General features: G+C 39.5%; 1 protein-coding gene across 2 annotated transcripts in view; it reads right to left on the minus strand.

Annotated features, from left to right (window-relative positions):
- Positions 1–15,615, minus strand: part of RELN (reelin) — a 284,743-nt gene that overhangs the window by 127,848 nt on the left and 141,280 nt on the right. For both annotated transcript variants that reach the window (XM_036400286.2, XM_054514804.1), the window contains exons 9-10: positions 6,647–6,743; positions 3,453–3,693 (exon numbers count right to left, since the gene is read on the minus strand). In XM_036400286.2, coding sequence (XP_036256179.1) covers positions 3,453–3,693; positions 6,647–6,743 — 338 coding nt within the window. The remainder of the gene's footprint in view (positions 1–3,452; positions 3,694–6,646; positions 6,744–15,615) is intronic.

A 15,615-nucleotide genomic window follows, 5' to 3' on the forward strand; every position in this document is an offset into this window, starting at 1 on the left:
CTCAGAGCTGTCACTGGAAATATTGAAGCCCAGTCAGGAATTTATCCTGTTCAACACCCTTCCACACAGCCCGACACAGATAAACACGTTCCAGTGGATCCAATTAATCTCCTAAGGGTTGCTTGGCCTTGCTAACAGCCTCTCTCTTGCCTTTTGCTGTCTTCTTTGGAACCAAGACACACAGGCTCAATGGATTATCTCTCAGCTTGCATCCTGTTGCAGTAGCCAGGTCCAGCTGTGTCTGCAACCAGCCATGTGCTTTCAAAGGAGTAGCAACTGCTCCTGAGGGCAACAGGAAATGCAAGGAAATCCCTGGGCCAAGCTCAGGCAGACTGGGAGAGGAGGAGAAACTGCTTCCCAAGCTGGGCACAGGAAAGTTCCCACAGTGTTTATTGAGAGCACAGCATCCAAACCCACCAAACTGGAGTGAGTGAACACATTGCTGCAAATTTCCCAGTAATACTCTCACTGTCCACTCCAATGGTGTTATCTTCAAGGGACGTACCCTCAAAGATGAGCCAGGGACTCAGCAGGCAGCAAGGATGACACCACTCCTCTGTGAGGAGAGCATCTGCCTAGGGGGATGCACAGTCTGCTGTGCCATTTGCTGTCAAGGACAGAGAGGGTCTAATGGTCTAACCTTACATGTTAGATCCTCAATAAATATTTTTAAGGCTAGTTTTTCTAAAATATTGATTGAGAGAGGATGGAAGGATATTAATTGAAACTTGTATGGCACAAACAGACTTGGGTATCAGAGAAAAGGTCTTGTGAGATTGGAATGAAGTTCAGCATTGTGATAGTGAATATGGGAACTTTAGGCACATAGGTGAGAGTTAGAAAAGGTGGCAGGAGGCAGCAATGAAACTTCATAGAATGCCAGAATATCCTGATTTGTAAGGTGCTCACTGAGATTATCAGAGTCCAACTCTTGGCCTGCCCAGGACATCCCAAGGATTCACCACATACCTGAGAGTATTGTTCAAACACTTGAGCTCTGTCAGGCTGGTGCTGTGACCCCTGCCCTGGGGCGCCTGTTCAGAGCCCAGCCACCCTCTGGGGGAAGAACCTTCTCCTCACAGCCAGCCAACATCTCCCCTGACACAGCTTCATGTCATTCCCTCAGACCTTATCCCTAGGTGCCTGCCCCTCTGCTCCCCTCGTGGGGAAGCTGCAGGCAGCTATGAGACCACGCTTTGCTGATCCCTTAGTAAAAATGTATAGAAAAAATTTAAATTGCTGTACAGCCTTTGTGAACAAAGACCAGGACTATTTAGCAAGTTCCTGTTGTTTGGGAAGCAAAAAGACTTGTAGAAAAAAGGGAACTAGAATTATCTGTGATGGAAGCTACCCCTGTAACACTGTTAGGGCTTCTCACTGGCATATTATTCTGTATGCCAGTGACTTTGGCTATGAAAGAGAAATCTCCTATAGCCTTCCTCTATGCCATACTTAATGACATTAGCACAATCTACAAGGATTCTTACCTTTCTAGTTATATAAAATATTATGTTTATGATGAACTGAGATAAGAAGTGTTTTAAAGAAAATAACAAAAGATTTTGTAAAATGTATATAATATTCCAAATATGAAAAGAAAAAAAAAAGTAAAAAAATTTGTTCTTGGTGTTAGAATGCCACGACAGGTTTTATGCTGATCTGATGTAAATCTTGACCCAATTTATAGTCTTACTTTTGACATAACATGAAATTCACATTGAAAAAATCTGTTCAAATTATATTTGGCAAGATTGTTCCTGAAAATCTGAGGAAGGCTGCAGCAAGAGCTAAAAATGAAAAGAGTGAAGTGCTCTGGTGACAATACAGACACACTGCAGGGTCCCATGAAGAATTAAAGGCCTGCCTCACACATAGCCTTAATCCAGTGTGCCTACACACACATAGCCTCAGCCTGGTGTGGCTACACACAGTCAGAGGTCAGCTGGAAACAGGCATTTGCACATTTCATTTGTACCTGAAACAGAAGATGAGCTTGGAGGAATGGCAGGTTGGTGAAACCTCACTCATGTCACATAAAAGGCTTGACCTTGATGGGATTTCTGTCTAGAAACTCTCAGTGATCTCCAGGTTTAGGTCCTTTGTCTTTTGTAAATGCCTAGCTGTGTATTGGCACAAACTAGCTGGGTTTAACTAAACAAACCTCAAAATAACCTCCACAACCAACCAACCAACCAACCAACCAACCCAGAAAAAAAAATCATGAACAGCAACAACAAAAAAAGATAGTTATTTGTTAAAATTTAGATGTTGTTCATACATGTTTCAGAAAGAGCAAGCAGTGTTTAGGCTTGGACAACTGAAAAAAGTAACAGTGCCTGTGGTACATTAACCCTTGCTTTTCTTTCACACCTTCACATATGTGGGCTGGATTTCAAAATCCAGAGATAAGACTGACAAAACAACAAGTGTTAACCAATCACATAATATTCATTAAATATGCAGGACATTATTTGATTCTAAAATCTCGTGTAAAAACTTTGCCAATGTAGTTTAAATGACTCTGCTGAAGTAAAAAAAAAAATAGTTAATAAGATGGCACTATGATTAGTAGATTAGTGGGAATATTTATGTCTTAAACGGTAAATATGAAGCCATTTGTATCAGGTTCTGTGGGAAAAGGATGAGGCCAAAACCAAACTCTTACTGCCCTCAGTATTCAACATCTGTTTCCTGTGCAATTGCCAAAACCATTAACAGCATCATAAATGAACCCTGACATCAAAACTGCTTTTGTGAATGAAAATAGGATGAAACCAGAAAGTCATCAGCTGTTGAACTTCTGGCTGCTTTGAAACATAGACAGCAAGAATCCAACTGTTTTCCAAATATTGAACAAATCTGCATGTGAAGGTACTCTGTGCACAGGAATCTTGTTGGGCTCCTTAGAGTTTTTCTTGAGGTAGAACAGATCTTGGTCTTGCTGTATCTCCCAGAGCAAAACAGGATCATACTGAAAAAGAGAATCTTAAGGAGCAGCCATTACCCAAATGTGTGCTGCAATGAAGATGGGATATTCACAGACAGAAAAAGTGGGAAACCTTACTTTTTTGGGATGATTTGTGAAGTGAGTAGTTGTAGCTGAACAAGACCAAGTTAAAAAGCAGGTATTTAAAATACCCAACAGAAAGACTTGAATTTGTTTCAAAAACACTGCACTGTTTTGCTAAAAGGAAGCTGTTTTCCCTTTTCTGTTTCATGATCTTTGACATGACAGTATAAATGCCATTTGGTTTTGGTCATGGCAGAAAAGTTGCATTGTTTTAGAGAGCCCGAATGGGATAGAGAAAGGGTAAAAACAAAGCTAAAAAGAGCCCAATGCTAGAAGCAGATGGAGTTGCCTGAACACCCTTGTGATCACAGTTTGGTTAGGTGTTACTGTCTTCTACTTACAAGAGTAATAATAACGTTAAGCCATGGAAAATCAGACTAACCTTAACTGTGGCCCCAGGAAAGAAAAGCCAGTTGCCAGTATCCACAGGATCCAGATTATCTTCTAACACAACTTTTCTGTGAGCAGCATTGATGATCAGAACGTTGTCCAATGCCCAACAGGCTTCATACACATCACCATCAAGAACATAATCCTGTTTCCACTGAAAATGGACGTTCTCCCCTTTAGCATCTTCAGGAAGGTACAGGATGTGGATGATTGTGCTGATATTGGAAGGGGCACTGAAAAACAAGGATAGAGAATTAGACCAATTTTAAGGCATAGTCAGGAAGACTTTTCCCTCAATTAACATGTTTTCTCGGTGTGACACAGTTGTGCTAACATCCCTGGTATGCTGATAAAGCTTCTAAGGAGATCAGAAAATACCTGCCCTGAGGCAGAGTCCCATTGTGCCAGGCAGGGCACATCCAGCCCAAACAGGCAGCCTGGCTTCAGAGAGAGTGCAAGCTAAGGCAATAAACCACAGATCAGTGCAGGTGTCTGGAGAGCAGGACCATGTCCATGCTCAGTGCTGGTCACAGAATGGTGACTGGGGATTGTCAGCTATTTTGCAGGTATGGCCAAAAGGAAATGTTAAGGAAGCTCATTAGAAAAACTGGTCTCACAAAATTTGGTTTTTTGCTTCATCAAAAGAATCTGCTGACTTCTGATGTCTCAGTCTCTTAAGATTTGGATGGAGCAGAATGGTTGGAGAGAAAAGCTAGGAATTTTCTCTGACAAACATGTCCTTCCAATCCCACACCCCTGCTATCAGGATAATCCTGTGCATTGGGAGGGCCAGGTTGTCCTTCTTTCCTTGTTCTTCTTCAAGAACAATACAGAGGAAACAATCAATTTGTTCTCTCTCATGTTGCTGAAAATACAGAATGAGGGGTGGAGAGTCAGACCTGGAGCATTACTATTAGGCAATGATTAGGGCCTTGAGCTCCTCTAAGAGCTGTGAAAGGATTGAGGTTCACCCAGAAGAAGTTGGGGATGCATGGGAGGCTGGGAGGAGGCAACCTCAACTCACCAAAGGGAAATTTCAGACCATGTGACACCCAGCTCAGTATATAAAGTGGGGGAAGAATGAGGAAGGGGGAATTTTTGGAGTGATGCTGTTTGTCCCCCTGCTCACCATCACATGTGATGGGGCCCTGCTCTCTCCTGGAGTTGGCTGAACTCCTGCCTGCCCATGGGAAGCAGTGAACTGATTCCTTGCTTGTCTGCATAACTTTTGCTTTCCCTATTAAAGTGTCTCTATCTCAACCCATGAATTCTCTATTTTTTGCCACTCCAGTTCTTTTTCCAGTCCTGCTGGTGGGGGAGTGAGAGAGAGTCTGAGTGGGGCTTGGCTGCTGGGTGGGGCTAAACCTCAACAACCCCAGCATGTGAACCAGCTGTATCCAAACCTCAGGCTGCAAGGAGTTACAAAAATGAGGTTTGCAAGATGTCAAACGTTCTATTTGCCTTGTAGTGATGCTTGTCAGAGACAATCCAGAGCCTTTAGGGAAAAAGGGCACCAATATCTTTCTTTTATAGCAGAAAATAGAGGAACTTCTCTTTTGAAAGCAAAGCAAAATGCTGAAATGCAACTGCATTTGTTCCATATTCACACCCAGACCATGCCCCACCGATCTGCCTGCCCTTGCTGAACATTGTGTCTGTCACCCTGCAGTGCAGTGCTGCTCTGGGGCGCTGTCCTTGCTCCCAGAGCCCACACACAGCACTGCCTTCCCCAGAGATCTCTGCCCTCCCTCCCAGGAGCCCAGAGCTGACATCCCACCCACAAAATACAACACCTCCCCTTCACAGGTGCCCTCTTGTCCCATATGCTCCCAGTTCTCCCACTGTTCCCTGGAGCTGCATGTGAAATCTGCTGAGGCACTTTCAAATAACACTGCAATTCATAGGGAGCACAGGAGCAACGAGCATCCTTCCATAATTCATCCTCTCCCCTTCGCACGACATTGCTCTATTGACCTATTTTCTACTGCTGGCTCCGGCATCAAACTTGAGGAAAGAGAGGTCAAACTGCATGCACATTAACTTAAAAAAAAATTTGGTCTCAAGGGCTTGTGTTTGCATCCTCACATCTCTCAAGTTTGCTGGCTTGCAGAGCTATGAGAGCAACTGAGCTGATGTTATGGACTAGGTGTGTAATTTTGCATCAATGTGAGAAAAATGGAATGCATTCTGTGGTTACTCTGAGGCAATTTCAGTGCCTGCAATGAATTACTCTTGCTTTATATTTCTCTGAGTAAGAGTTAGCACCAATTGTTTTGCTAAAATTTATGTGTTTTTCAATGAAATTGTAGTTCCACTCACACAAGGAGTTGGAAGATGAGATACTGAATACACAACCTTCCAGTTAGAGTTGTGCTTCTTCATTAGAAATTAAGGACCCTTTTGCTCTGCAATTTGCCTCAATGGACTGAAAATAGGCTCAAGCAAGTCACTTGTACAGCACTGACACTGAGATGATGCAGGAAGGCACACTGAGATGCTATGAGTACATTACATAGAAATAAAAGCTTTTTCTTCCCCTGTTGCATAATTATGTTTTTTATGCTGTTGCACAAAATGCCTTTCCTACTATTACTTAATAAATTATGCTCTCTTAGAAAAATCCATCTTTGACACTGGCTCTCTTTAAAGGTGTGGATATTGTGATGAAAAGATTTAAATTTTACATTCATAATCCTTTGCATTTTCATGTATGCCAGTTGGTTTAAAAGCAAGGCACTATTTGTCATATTCTTGTTATCACAAGAGTGTTAAAAACCAAGTATTCATATCAAACTATAAAATGTTTTTATTGAACACTTTAATCTACCAAAGTAGAAACTTGAAATGTTACAAAATATGGCCCTTGCTGACATTAGAAATGGTGCTAAAATGCAAAAAGTCATCAAAGTTTTGTTTTTTCAGGCACTTGATCCTGCAGGTTACTGGAGTTGCATTTTAAGTGTGAAGTGATTCTCTTCCTCACTTCCCACATACTCAATGGATGAATTTGTGATTTACCAAACCTGGTGGCAGTTCTGCAATTAGCCAGGAATTTCACCCCTCATCTTTTGTATGAACAAGGAAGAACTGAAAAGTTAACAAATAAAACAAGTTTTGAAAGAGCCAGGTTTAAACACCACCTGCTCAGCTGGAAAACATGAAAATTATTAAAAAGCTGTAACAAACCTAATTTTCTCCAGCTGAGTCCAATCTGCAGAACTGTTCTTGCTGTAGGACACCATGATGCTGGGATCTGAGTAACTGAAGCGACACGAGCCCGATCCTGGGGAAGCAATAAAGTGAGAAGTGTTACCACACAATGGAGCAGAAATGATTCTCCAATAACCACAGTTGCTGACTGTGCCTTTGTCACCTTATCACTTTTCCCCATTTTAAAGTGCTTTGATTGATGATGAAATTTCCTGTGATCTGTTGCTGAAAGTAAACACAAAATAATGCATGCTTTATGAGTCAGAAATAAAGTAGAAATGATAAATCACAGCAGTGCCATGTAATCTCTGCAAATTTCCCAGGGGAAGCCAAGTAAATTACTTAACACCCCCAACTGCAGGAAAAAACCCACTAGCTAATGTTTAAACAAAACCTTCTTAATAGAGAATAATCCACATAGCAGAATTCACAGGGAAAATGGTAAAAGACTCTCTTTCATATTACTGTATAAATAAAGTCTAGAAATAAAAATACAGTGAGAGGAAAATATATACAGAATTACTTGAGCCCAGAGCAAATGTGATTTAGGAATTTAAACGAACAAAGATATTACAAAATTAGTTACTTTAAGGTTGCCTGAAGGAAATTAAATTAAGAAATCATCCAATATACTCCCTAGATCCTATAATTAATAACAAACACTTGATGCTGATTCTGGGAATCTCAGAACACTTTACAAAAATGAACTAATTAAGCCTTATGGCACCCCTGCAAGGTAGGGTAATATATTTACTTTTGATTTATATAAGGGTGCCTTCTGGGTGTTGTCACAAAAGATGAGCTTAACAATTAATACATGGGGCAGCCAAAATAAGAGGAGAACAAGATTGAGAAATTTGTCCCAGAAAACATGATAAACAACCTGAGCTGTAATTAAACACACTAAAAATGCTATTTTCCTCAGACAGCAGATAATTCATCCATGTCAGAAAATGTGATGCTCAGTGAAACAGACACATCCTAGCCTTTGCTCCAAAGATACTATGTCATAAGCATGTGAGATTGAAAGCAGCAGACATCATGCACTTGCCATGTTTAAGAGAAGCAGCTCTCAATTAAACAACATCTCTGATGGCATCAGGATACTACTGAGTGAGTACCACAGCTTTGCTCACACTGCAAATACATATTATATGTGCCACAAGTAGTATGTTATGTTAATGTGTGTCTCAGATTCATTGAATCATACTGAAAGTTGCGTAAATACATATTTTAATATATGTATAAATGTATATACACACTGCTGACAATAAAAGAGTATCATTTTCCAACCCGGGGTGCTTATTTTTGTAAAAGAAATAAATGGCCTGATTAAAAAGGTGTTAACCACTTGTACAAGAGAACAACTTACACATTCTAATGGGAACATATGTCATTAAGCACAAAGCTTGCAGCCCCAACTCCCCTGAGGCAGTTCACATTCACAGCTCTCAGCCCTACAGAACTGCTTTTCTACTCTGAGACACACACCACAAACCTCTACAGGGGTATGGAAACCACTCCAAAACAGGGGATGAAGTCCTGTGTCTGAAATTTTCTCTGATACATCAACTAGATTCCTGGAAATTATCCACCAAGTTGTTTTCCTGTATCTTTCACTAATGTTAAATAGAGTAACAGATACTTCCGAGCCACTACAGCTGCATGTGGCATGTTCAGCTGGTCTGACACGTATTCTTGCTGTAAAGAGGCACAGAATAATTAATATTGCAAAGGCAGCAGGACTTTGAATTACCAGCCATGTATCCAAAATGACTACAAAGCAACTGTCTGGTTATATTTTACTGACAAGGCATTTTATTTCTATCATATTAAAACCAAATGATGTCAGGAAAAGCCTTTGCGTTTCTATTTGCCCATCTGCTGGGATGGTCTACTTTACTGAGCAACATCTGCTGCCACTTCCTACTTCTGTGGAATTTAGGAGTTCCAACCCTTAATCGCATTTTTTCATTTTATTTTAGAGGAATCCAGTTCAGAAATCAGGGAACTACAGCCAGTTTGATGTCTTTGGCCAGTCAGAGGCTGTGAGGTAAAATGCAACATGAGCAACATACTGAGTTTTATGTCAGCAGAAATTAAAATAACATAAACAGTAAAAATAACCAGCAATATAGACTTTATAACACGTGCCATTCCAGTTAGTGTTACAATCAACTTTTGGTACCGTGCTCTTAACAAAGTGAAGTTGAAATGTGCTGCTTAAAAGGGAAAAAGGCCAGACTTGCTGCACAATCAACATGAAAAATGTTGTCTGCTAGATCTGAACACCCTCAGCTATGCAATGAGGACCAAAGCTGTTGCTTAAAAGAAATGGGGCCACTCAGAGATGGCTTTGCAAGGTAGGTGTGGTATTTCACTTTTGATACTGGAAAAAGAGCAGTGGAGGCAATAAGAAAAGGAGACACAAATGCTGGGTTTTATTATTATTTTAACCATCAGGGTGGATTGTATGAAGATTAAAGATGGTTTGGGAAAGTCCTCAAGCAGCAATTACTGGCTGTGATGACAAATGTGTTTTTATCAGTGTTTAAACCCTCTTTTTGTATGTTCTTGACTCAAAATAATAAGACGTTGAGATTATTTTTCATGCACCTATCTAATTATGCAAAACTCAAACTGACAAAAAAATTAAAAAGTATTGATCTGGTACTTGAATCTTTTACAAAACTAATGCATATATAGTTGATATATGTTTGTATTAGTTTTTAATACATACATAGCTTACATTAGGAATTTCTCCCCGAGAAAAGGGAGGAGGGTGAAAATGCAATTGCACTACAGGACAGGGTTTACTGAGATGGTCTTGCAAGTCACTGCCTTTCAATATAATTTTCAATATAATTTTCAATATTATTTTCAATATTAGTATTACTTAGTACTATAGCTGTTAGTCCATATCACTGTTGTTTCATTAATCCTAAATGAGGATTATTAATTAAATAATTATTATTATTTAAAATAGAAATCTGCTTTTTGGATGCTTGCCTCTACCTCGACCAGAAAAGCTGTATTCTGACTTTCTGAACAAAAAACATGATCACAGCTCAAGTAATAACATCACAGGAATTGGGGCCAATTCAGCTCAGGAGGGAGGTGTCCTTCCCACAGCTCCCAGAGATGGTAATAAACAGTTTGTCAGCTCTGAGCACAGAAGCAGGAGCAGGATATCATGCCATAAATATTCACACCTTCCTGTCCTCTGAAGGAAAAGTTGTACATAAAACCTTTTGAATGAGATTAAATTTGGTTTACTTTCAATCAGGAAAGCCCAGGATTTGAATTAGCCCTGAAAATGAGTAGCAAAACCTGCACGATGATTACAGTAAACAAGTCTGTGTTAGTAAGCTACTGCATTAGAGAAAAAATGCTGTTTATTCCTTAAGATGAGTATGTCACAGCAAGATTGATGCCTTGGTGAGGTTATTGCTAGATAAATCTGGCTAAGAGTTAAGATTATACTTTCAATATTAAGGGCTTGCATGTGTAATTACCTATTGGGAACAGGGGGCACCCCGAACCATCCTCCAATAAATAGTCAAATTTTTTCTTTACATATATACAAGGCAAGATTGTCCATGTGTTTCAGGAACAAAGTATTTTCTTCCTTTGGAGTTATTTTACTCCTTTTGATAGACTTACTGATGTTCACAGACTTCCAAAACTTTCAGAGAAAAGCTAGAGTAGAGAAAACCTTTATGGATTTAATTTTAAATGATACATTTGAAGCTCAAGCAGCAATTTTGTCTGTTACCAAAAATTATGAGCAGCTTCTGTTATAAAACCCAGCCATTTCCATACACAGAAATATTTTGAACTAATTTACTTGGCTGGTGCTTTACATGTTTGGATTTTTTCCCAAGCCAAATTTCAATAAAACAAAATTTTCTTAAAGTTGAGTCCAGGCACGGATGCTAATAGGAGAGGGTTTTGACTGGCAGAGTATGGGATTGCTAAACTTGTCCTGATAACTGCTTTGTTAATTCTGCTTAGCTAAATAGGAAAGAATAGAACAGTGAAACAAAAGTATGTTTCTCAATTGTTTTGCTGCTTGTTTCACAGGACAAGGTAACCCATAGCCAGGACCTGACCACTCTCAGCATATCCAACTGAAACAGTCATGGGGTTTTTGTATTTTTTAATTATAGGTCTTCTTAAGGTGATTTTTACCATCTAAAGTGCTGGTGAATGTTTTAGCTATCTTATTTTTTAAATGCCATGTAGGTAGCAGTACTGAGAGCATAGTGTTTCAGGAGAGATGTTATGAAGGCACCACATATCAGCTGTTTGTATCCAGATATTCAGTTATTTGTATCCAGGCTGACAATGGCAGGCAAAATTAATTCTCACTACAGCTTTGCCTCCAACTGTGTCAGATTTACAGAAACCCAAGTCATACAGCTGCTGGTCTCTAAGATTTCTTAACAACATTGATTAGAGCTGGTGTTTTGCTGAGATAAAACTGGGTGCCATCTGCAAGGGAAGAAATATTTTGCTCCTTATAGAGTGTCATGTCCTCTGCCTCTTGACAACTCCTTGATAGCTCCTGTGAGTGCTTCCATGGATAAGCAGATGAGATTTCTAATGCTGGCTTTAAGGAGAATCAGTCTAATGGGGACTGCACAAGAAGGAGTCATAAAAATATTGTGCAGAAGGGTTCAAATTCAGAAGGGTTCAACTGCATTCAGACTCCTGAATGCAGTCTGAAAAACAAAAGGGCACTGGGAAGAAGCCTTATATCTAAAGCTACAAGATTATATTTATTAATTTTGTTAATGGGATGGATAATGATTAGTGTTTGCCAAGGATTATAATTTTGTGATATCACTTGAATTAAACCAGACTAGATAGTATAAATCACTAGTAGTCAAATCTGGCTGGCTTGCCAGTTTTTTCCCAAAGTAACGAACCATACAGTTTGGTATAATGAATGGTCGATGGGTTCTGATAATTTTTAGGTGTATGTTTATATTGGCTTTTGATCAAGAAGAAGATGGTTTTAACCATTTTAAAATATAGAATATTTAGTGCTGGATATACAAGATGCACTAGTACAAAAATAAGCAATGCACTGTTCATTCCATTCTGTTTCTGAAAATTTTCTTAAGAGAAGGTCACAAGAGCATTTTTAATTTTCTTTGAAGTCACAACTTTGATTTAGTTACAAATGTGATTTTTAACTATGACATTTTTGGTCTTTAGACTTTTTAAACAGCTTTTCCTTATTTGTAGAGTGAATTCAGAGTACAAAGAGACATTTTGAATGTAAAAATATTCAAATTAAAAACTGTAAGAACTGCATTGCATTTTGTAATCTTTGCCTATCTGTTCATGGAAACAAATATTTTTATTGCTGGCTGCTTTTCTTTCCCTTGTGGGAAAAGGATTTTGACTGTCTGTACTCTTGTATGTGTTCTGATAAACAATCTGAAACAAATATCTGGCACTAGGAAGACAACTGTTTGCCTTTCATAAAAATCAGATCTACTTTAGCATTAGTGAGAATGATGAATTTTTTAATATAAAGTCTCAGCTATTTATTTTCTGCAGGTTTCTGAGAGCAGCTAATTTTTGTTCCGCTAGCAGGTTTAGGCTGTTGTTCAATTTCAGAAATGTTGGGTAGTTATTTACATCTAAATAAAACTAAAGGGTTGATGAGCAGGCTAAAAGCCACCACTGTAAAATTGTAAAAGATGAGGAGAAGAATAATTAGTAAATACACTTGATAAAATCAATCAGAATAACTTCCTAAATGAAGTCCTAAAAGGTAATCTGAGGCTAAACCCGAGGAGGATGGGGCTCTGAGCAGGCTGTACTTGCCCCAGGTAATCCTGGTTGGAGCATGGAGCAGGTGATCACCCACGGGTCCTTCCCATCCACCTCCTGCCAGGATTCCCAATAACAGCAAATGTACTTTTCATGAATTAATGCAGCTAATTTCCTGGAGATGAGAAGTCTGAGGAAATACTTATCTGGTTCAACTTCCTCTTAGTCTATTTATATTCAGAGATCTGATGTGCTTCCTGCGCTCACACAAATTTGTTCTCTTTTAATGAACAAGCTCAGATCACAATTCACATTGCTTTTTGTGCTGAGAACATTAAGGAGAGAAAAATAAGCCAAACAGAAAGCTGTATTTCCCTCATGCCAGTGTCCAATTTATTCTGATGTAAAGCTATTTATAGTGTCTCTTTCAGAGATACAGCCAGCAGGTATGTGCTTGGGTAATAAGCCTGTTGCCAAAGAAATAATTACATGATGCTAAATTTAACCATGCTTTTAAGCGCACCAACAACACATAACAAAACACCTTGCTGAAGGCAAAGTGAGCAAACTTGCTCAAACCTGGCTGAAATGGACACCCAGGAACTGTAGCTACTGAAACAACAGCATCATTAATGCTCCCAAAATACTTGCAGATGCTCTCGGATGTCTGACAAAATAGTAACCCCTGTGTTAGGGAAGCACTTTCTACTGGGGTACCCACATTCTGACCTTCAACATTATTGCCATTAAACAGTTAATATCACTTTATGTGGAGGCCCCCTAAGTGAGAGGTTGACCTCTCAATGAAGCTGGGCAAAATGTAAATGATACCATGTGAAAGTAGCTCAGTAGTACACTAACACATATCAGTAAATAGAAAGAGATTCTTTGTGTAACTGTGTTTAGCAGGCAGCTGTGAAGGTCTATAATCAAGAAAATGAGCACCATAAGGTGCTGGTAAAGGTATTAAAATACTGCAGGAAAATACATGAAGTTTTATTTAGATTCCTACAGCCAGTCCAGTCTAGAGGCAATAGAAAACACACTTTGGTCCTTTCACACAGCAGTCTCAAGAACTGCTGTGTAAAAGGAGCTGCCTTGAATATACAGATATGAAAGTCCTTTCCTTAATTGCTTTAGTGAAATTCTCTGGCACCAAGAAAACCTGGGGAATAATTTTTCTCAAGCCAATTCTGCACTGAGGTGTCTCTCTTTTCTGAAACCCCATAAAACTGATTACCTGCCTTTAAATGCCTGCCTTTACCTATGCAGGTAGATAATAATTAGCTTGGTAAACATTGGTTTTTGCAATTCCTGATGGGTCTTTCTATTTTCATCTGCTTTTCCTTTTCAGTCCCTCACCCACTGGAGGAACAGCCAGGACTGTTTTGCTGAGCTGGGGGCTTCTCAGTCCCCCCCACCCCAGGAACTACAGATGCTTTGTTATTTAATTCAAAAATGGACCTTTTTAATCATACAAAAGTGTTATCCATGTACAATGATATGAGCAGGATTAAGATGAGTCAGTCTGTAATCCAGCATTTATTATTTGCAGAGACCAATTCCATAATGGCCACGTTTGGCTGCAAGGTGGTGGCACAGCCACCTGCCCTGGATCTGAATCCTGAGGCTCTTCATCTTTTCTGCTTTTCTCCATGCAGTAAATCTTTAACGTTCACATTTTAATTCCCAACAGTGACTGAGAAACCCTGGTACAGAAGTAATAAAGACAATATTTCATTGTAACCTTGGGCTAGCCAAAACAACACAAATCATTTTGCCCCAAGGCCATTAAAATGTCTTTCAAATACAGCATCAACTTTAAACCCTGGTTTCAATCTAGATATTACCTAGGCAGCCCCTCTTGTAAAACGCAGTGAAATAAATAAACACCACCTAGCATTTCCACATGCTATGTGAAGAGTACTTGATGATATTACTTACCTGTCTTATTCTTTCACATCAGATGTAATGCATAACCTATGCATCAACACAAACAGCTTTTCCACCAGAAAAGGGAAATCAGTAGGTTTCATGTCAAACATTAGCAAATGGCAATTTGGGTAGCCAAACAAACAAACAAACAAACAAAACCTAAAAAAACCCCCACATTGTTTTATTGGGAGGGAATGGGAAATGAAGCAAGCAGAAGAAATGCAGAATGGTCAATGACACAAATTTCGGTATTGAGTTATGTTATATTAAATTCTCAAGCTTTTCCCAAATGTATAGGAAAGAAATTAGGACAAAACAACCGGAGGGTTAAAATATTTTTAATGCTGTGCTCTTGTTGCTTAGAAGGGACAGAATCTAACTCTAGTAACAATGAATCTGTGGCCAGCAGAACTGCCCCTCCCTGCTGGTACCACTAAGAACACAACTGTGTGGATGTGCCATGCCTGCACAGGAAACCTGGAAGGCACTGGAGAAAGAAATTTGTGTGACTGAGGGAAATCCTCCATGCAGGTGACTAAAGCAAGGAGGTGGCTCAACATGCCCAAAACATTTGGGACCACAGCTTCCTCTATGAGGTTTTTTGGTGTTCAGCTAACAAGAGTGATGAATTTACACAATCAAGTGCTCCTCCATGCTAAATTCAGAAGGGATTTATTTTTCACTGTGGTATTTCTCTAGAGATGTGTGAGTGAATTTTCCTAGCGAATCTGAAGGAAATCTCTATCCAGTATGCTGAGGCTGTCCCACAAAATGCTATTATAGCATTTGTCAGTCATCCAATAGCTTCTGCTAATTATAAAACTGACTAAACAAAAACGGAAATTAAGAGAAAATGATCAGCAGTGGTTCCTTTCAGCTAAAGCTGAGACCTACATAGCAAAACATGTTTGGAAATGTTCTATCGAGTGGTCTGAATTGAGGCAGAGGATAAACAGCATAAAAACACTGCTGTCAATATAACAGCTGCCACCAGATGTGAACTAAAACATGATAAGAACATAAATGATAAATGTCTCCAGACTGTCACATGGGGCCAAATGTAATCATCATTGATCTCATGGCTGAGCCAAAGTGGAATTGGGGTATTTCTGGTGGGAAGCAGAAGGGATCATCATCCCATGCCCATCTCTGCAGAGGCCTCCAGATGCTGCTCTAGGGGACAGCCCTAGCAGTGAGAACTGCTGTTTGCTCCACAGAAATAC

This window comes from Molothrus ater, chromosome 5, assembly GCF_012460135.2.
Source record: "Molothrus ater isolate BHLD 08-10-18 breed brown headed cowbird chromosome 5, BPBGC_Mater_1.1, whole genome shotgun sequence".
Classification (NCBI taxonomy): domain Eukaryota; kingdom Metazoa; phylum Chordata; class Aves; order Passeriformes; family Icteridae; genus Molothrus; species Molothrus ater.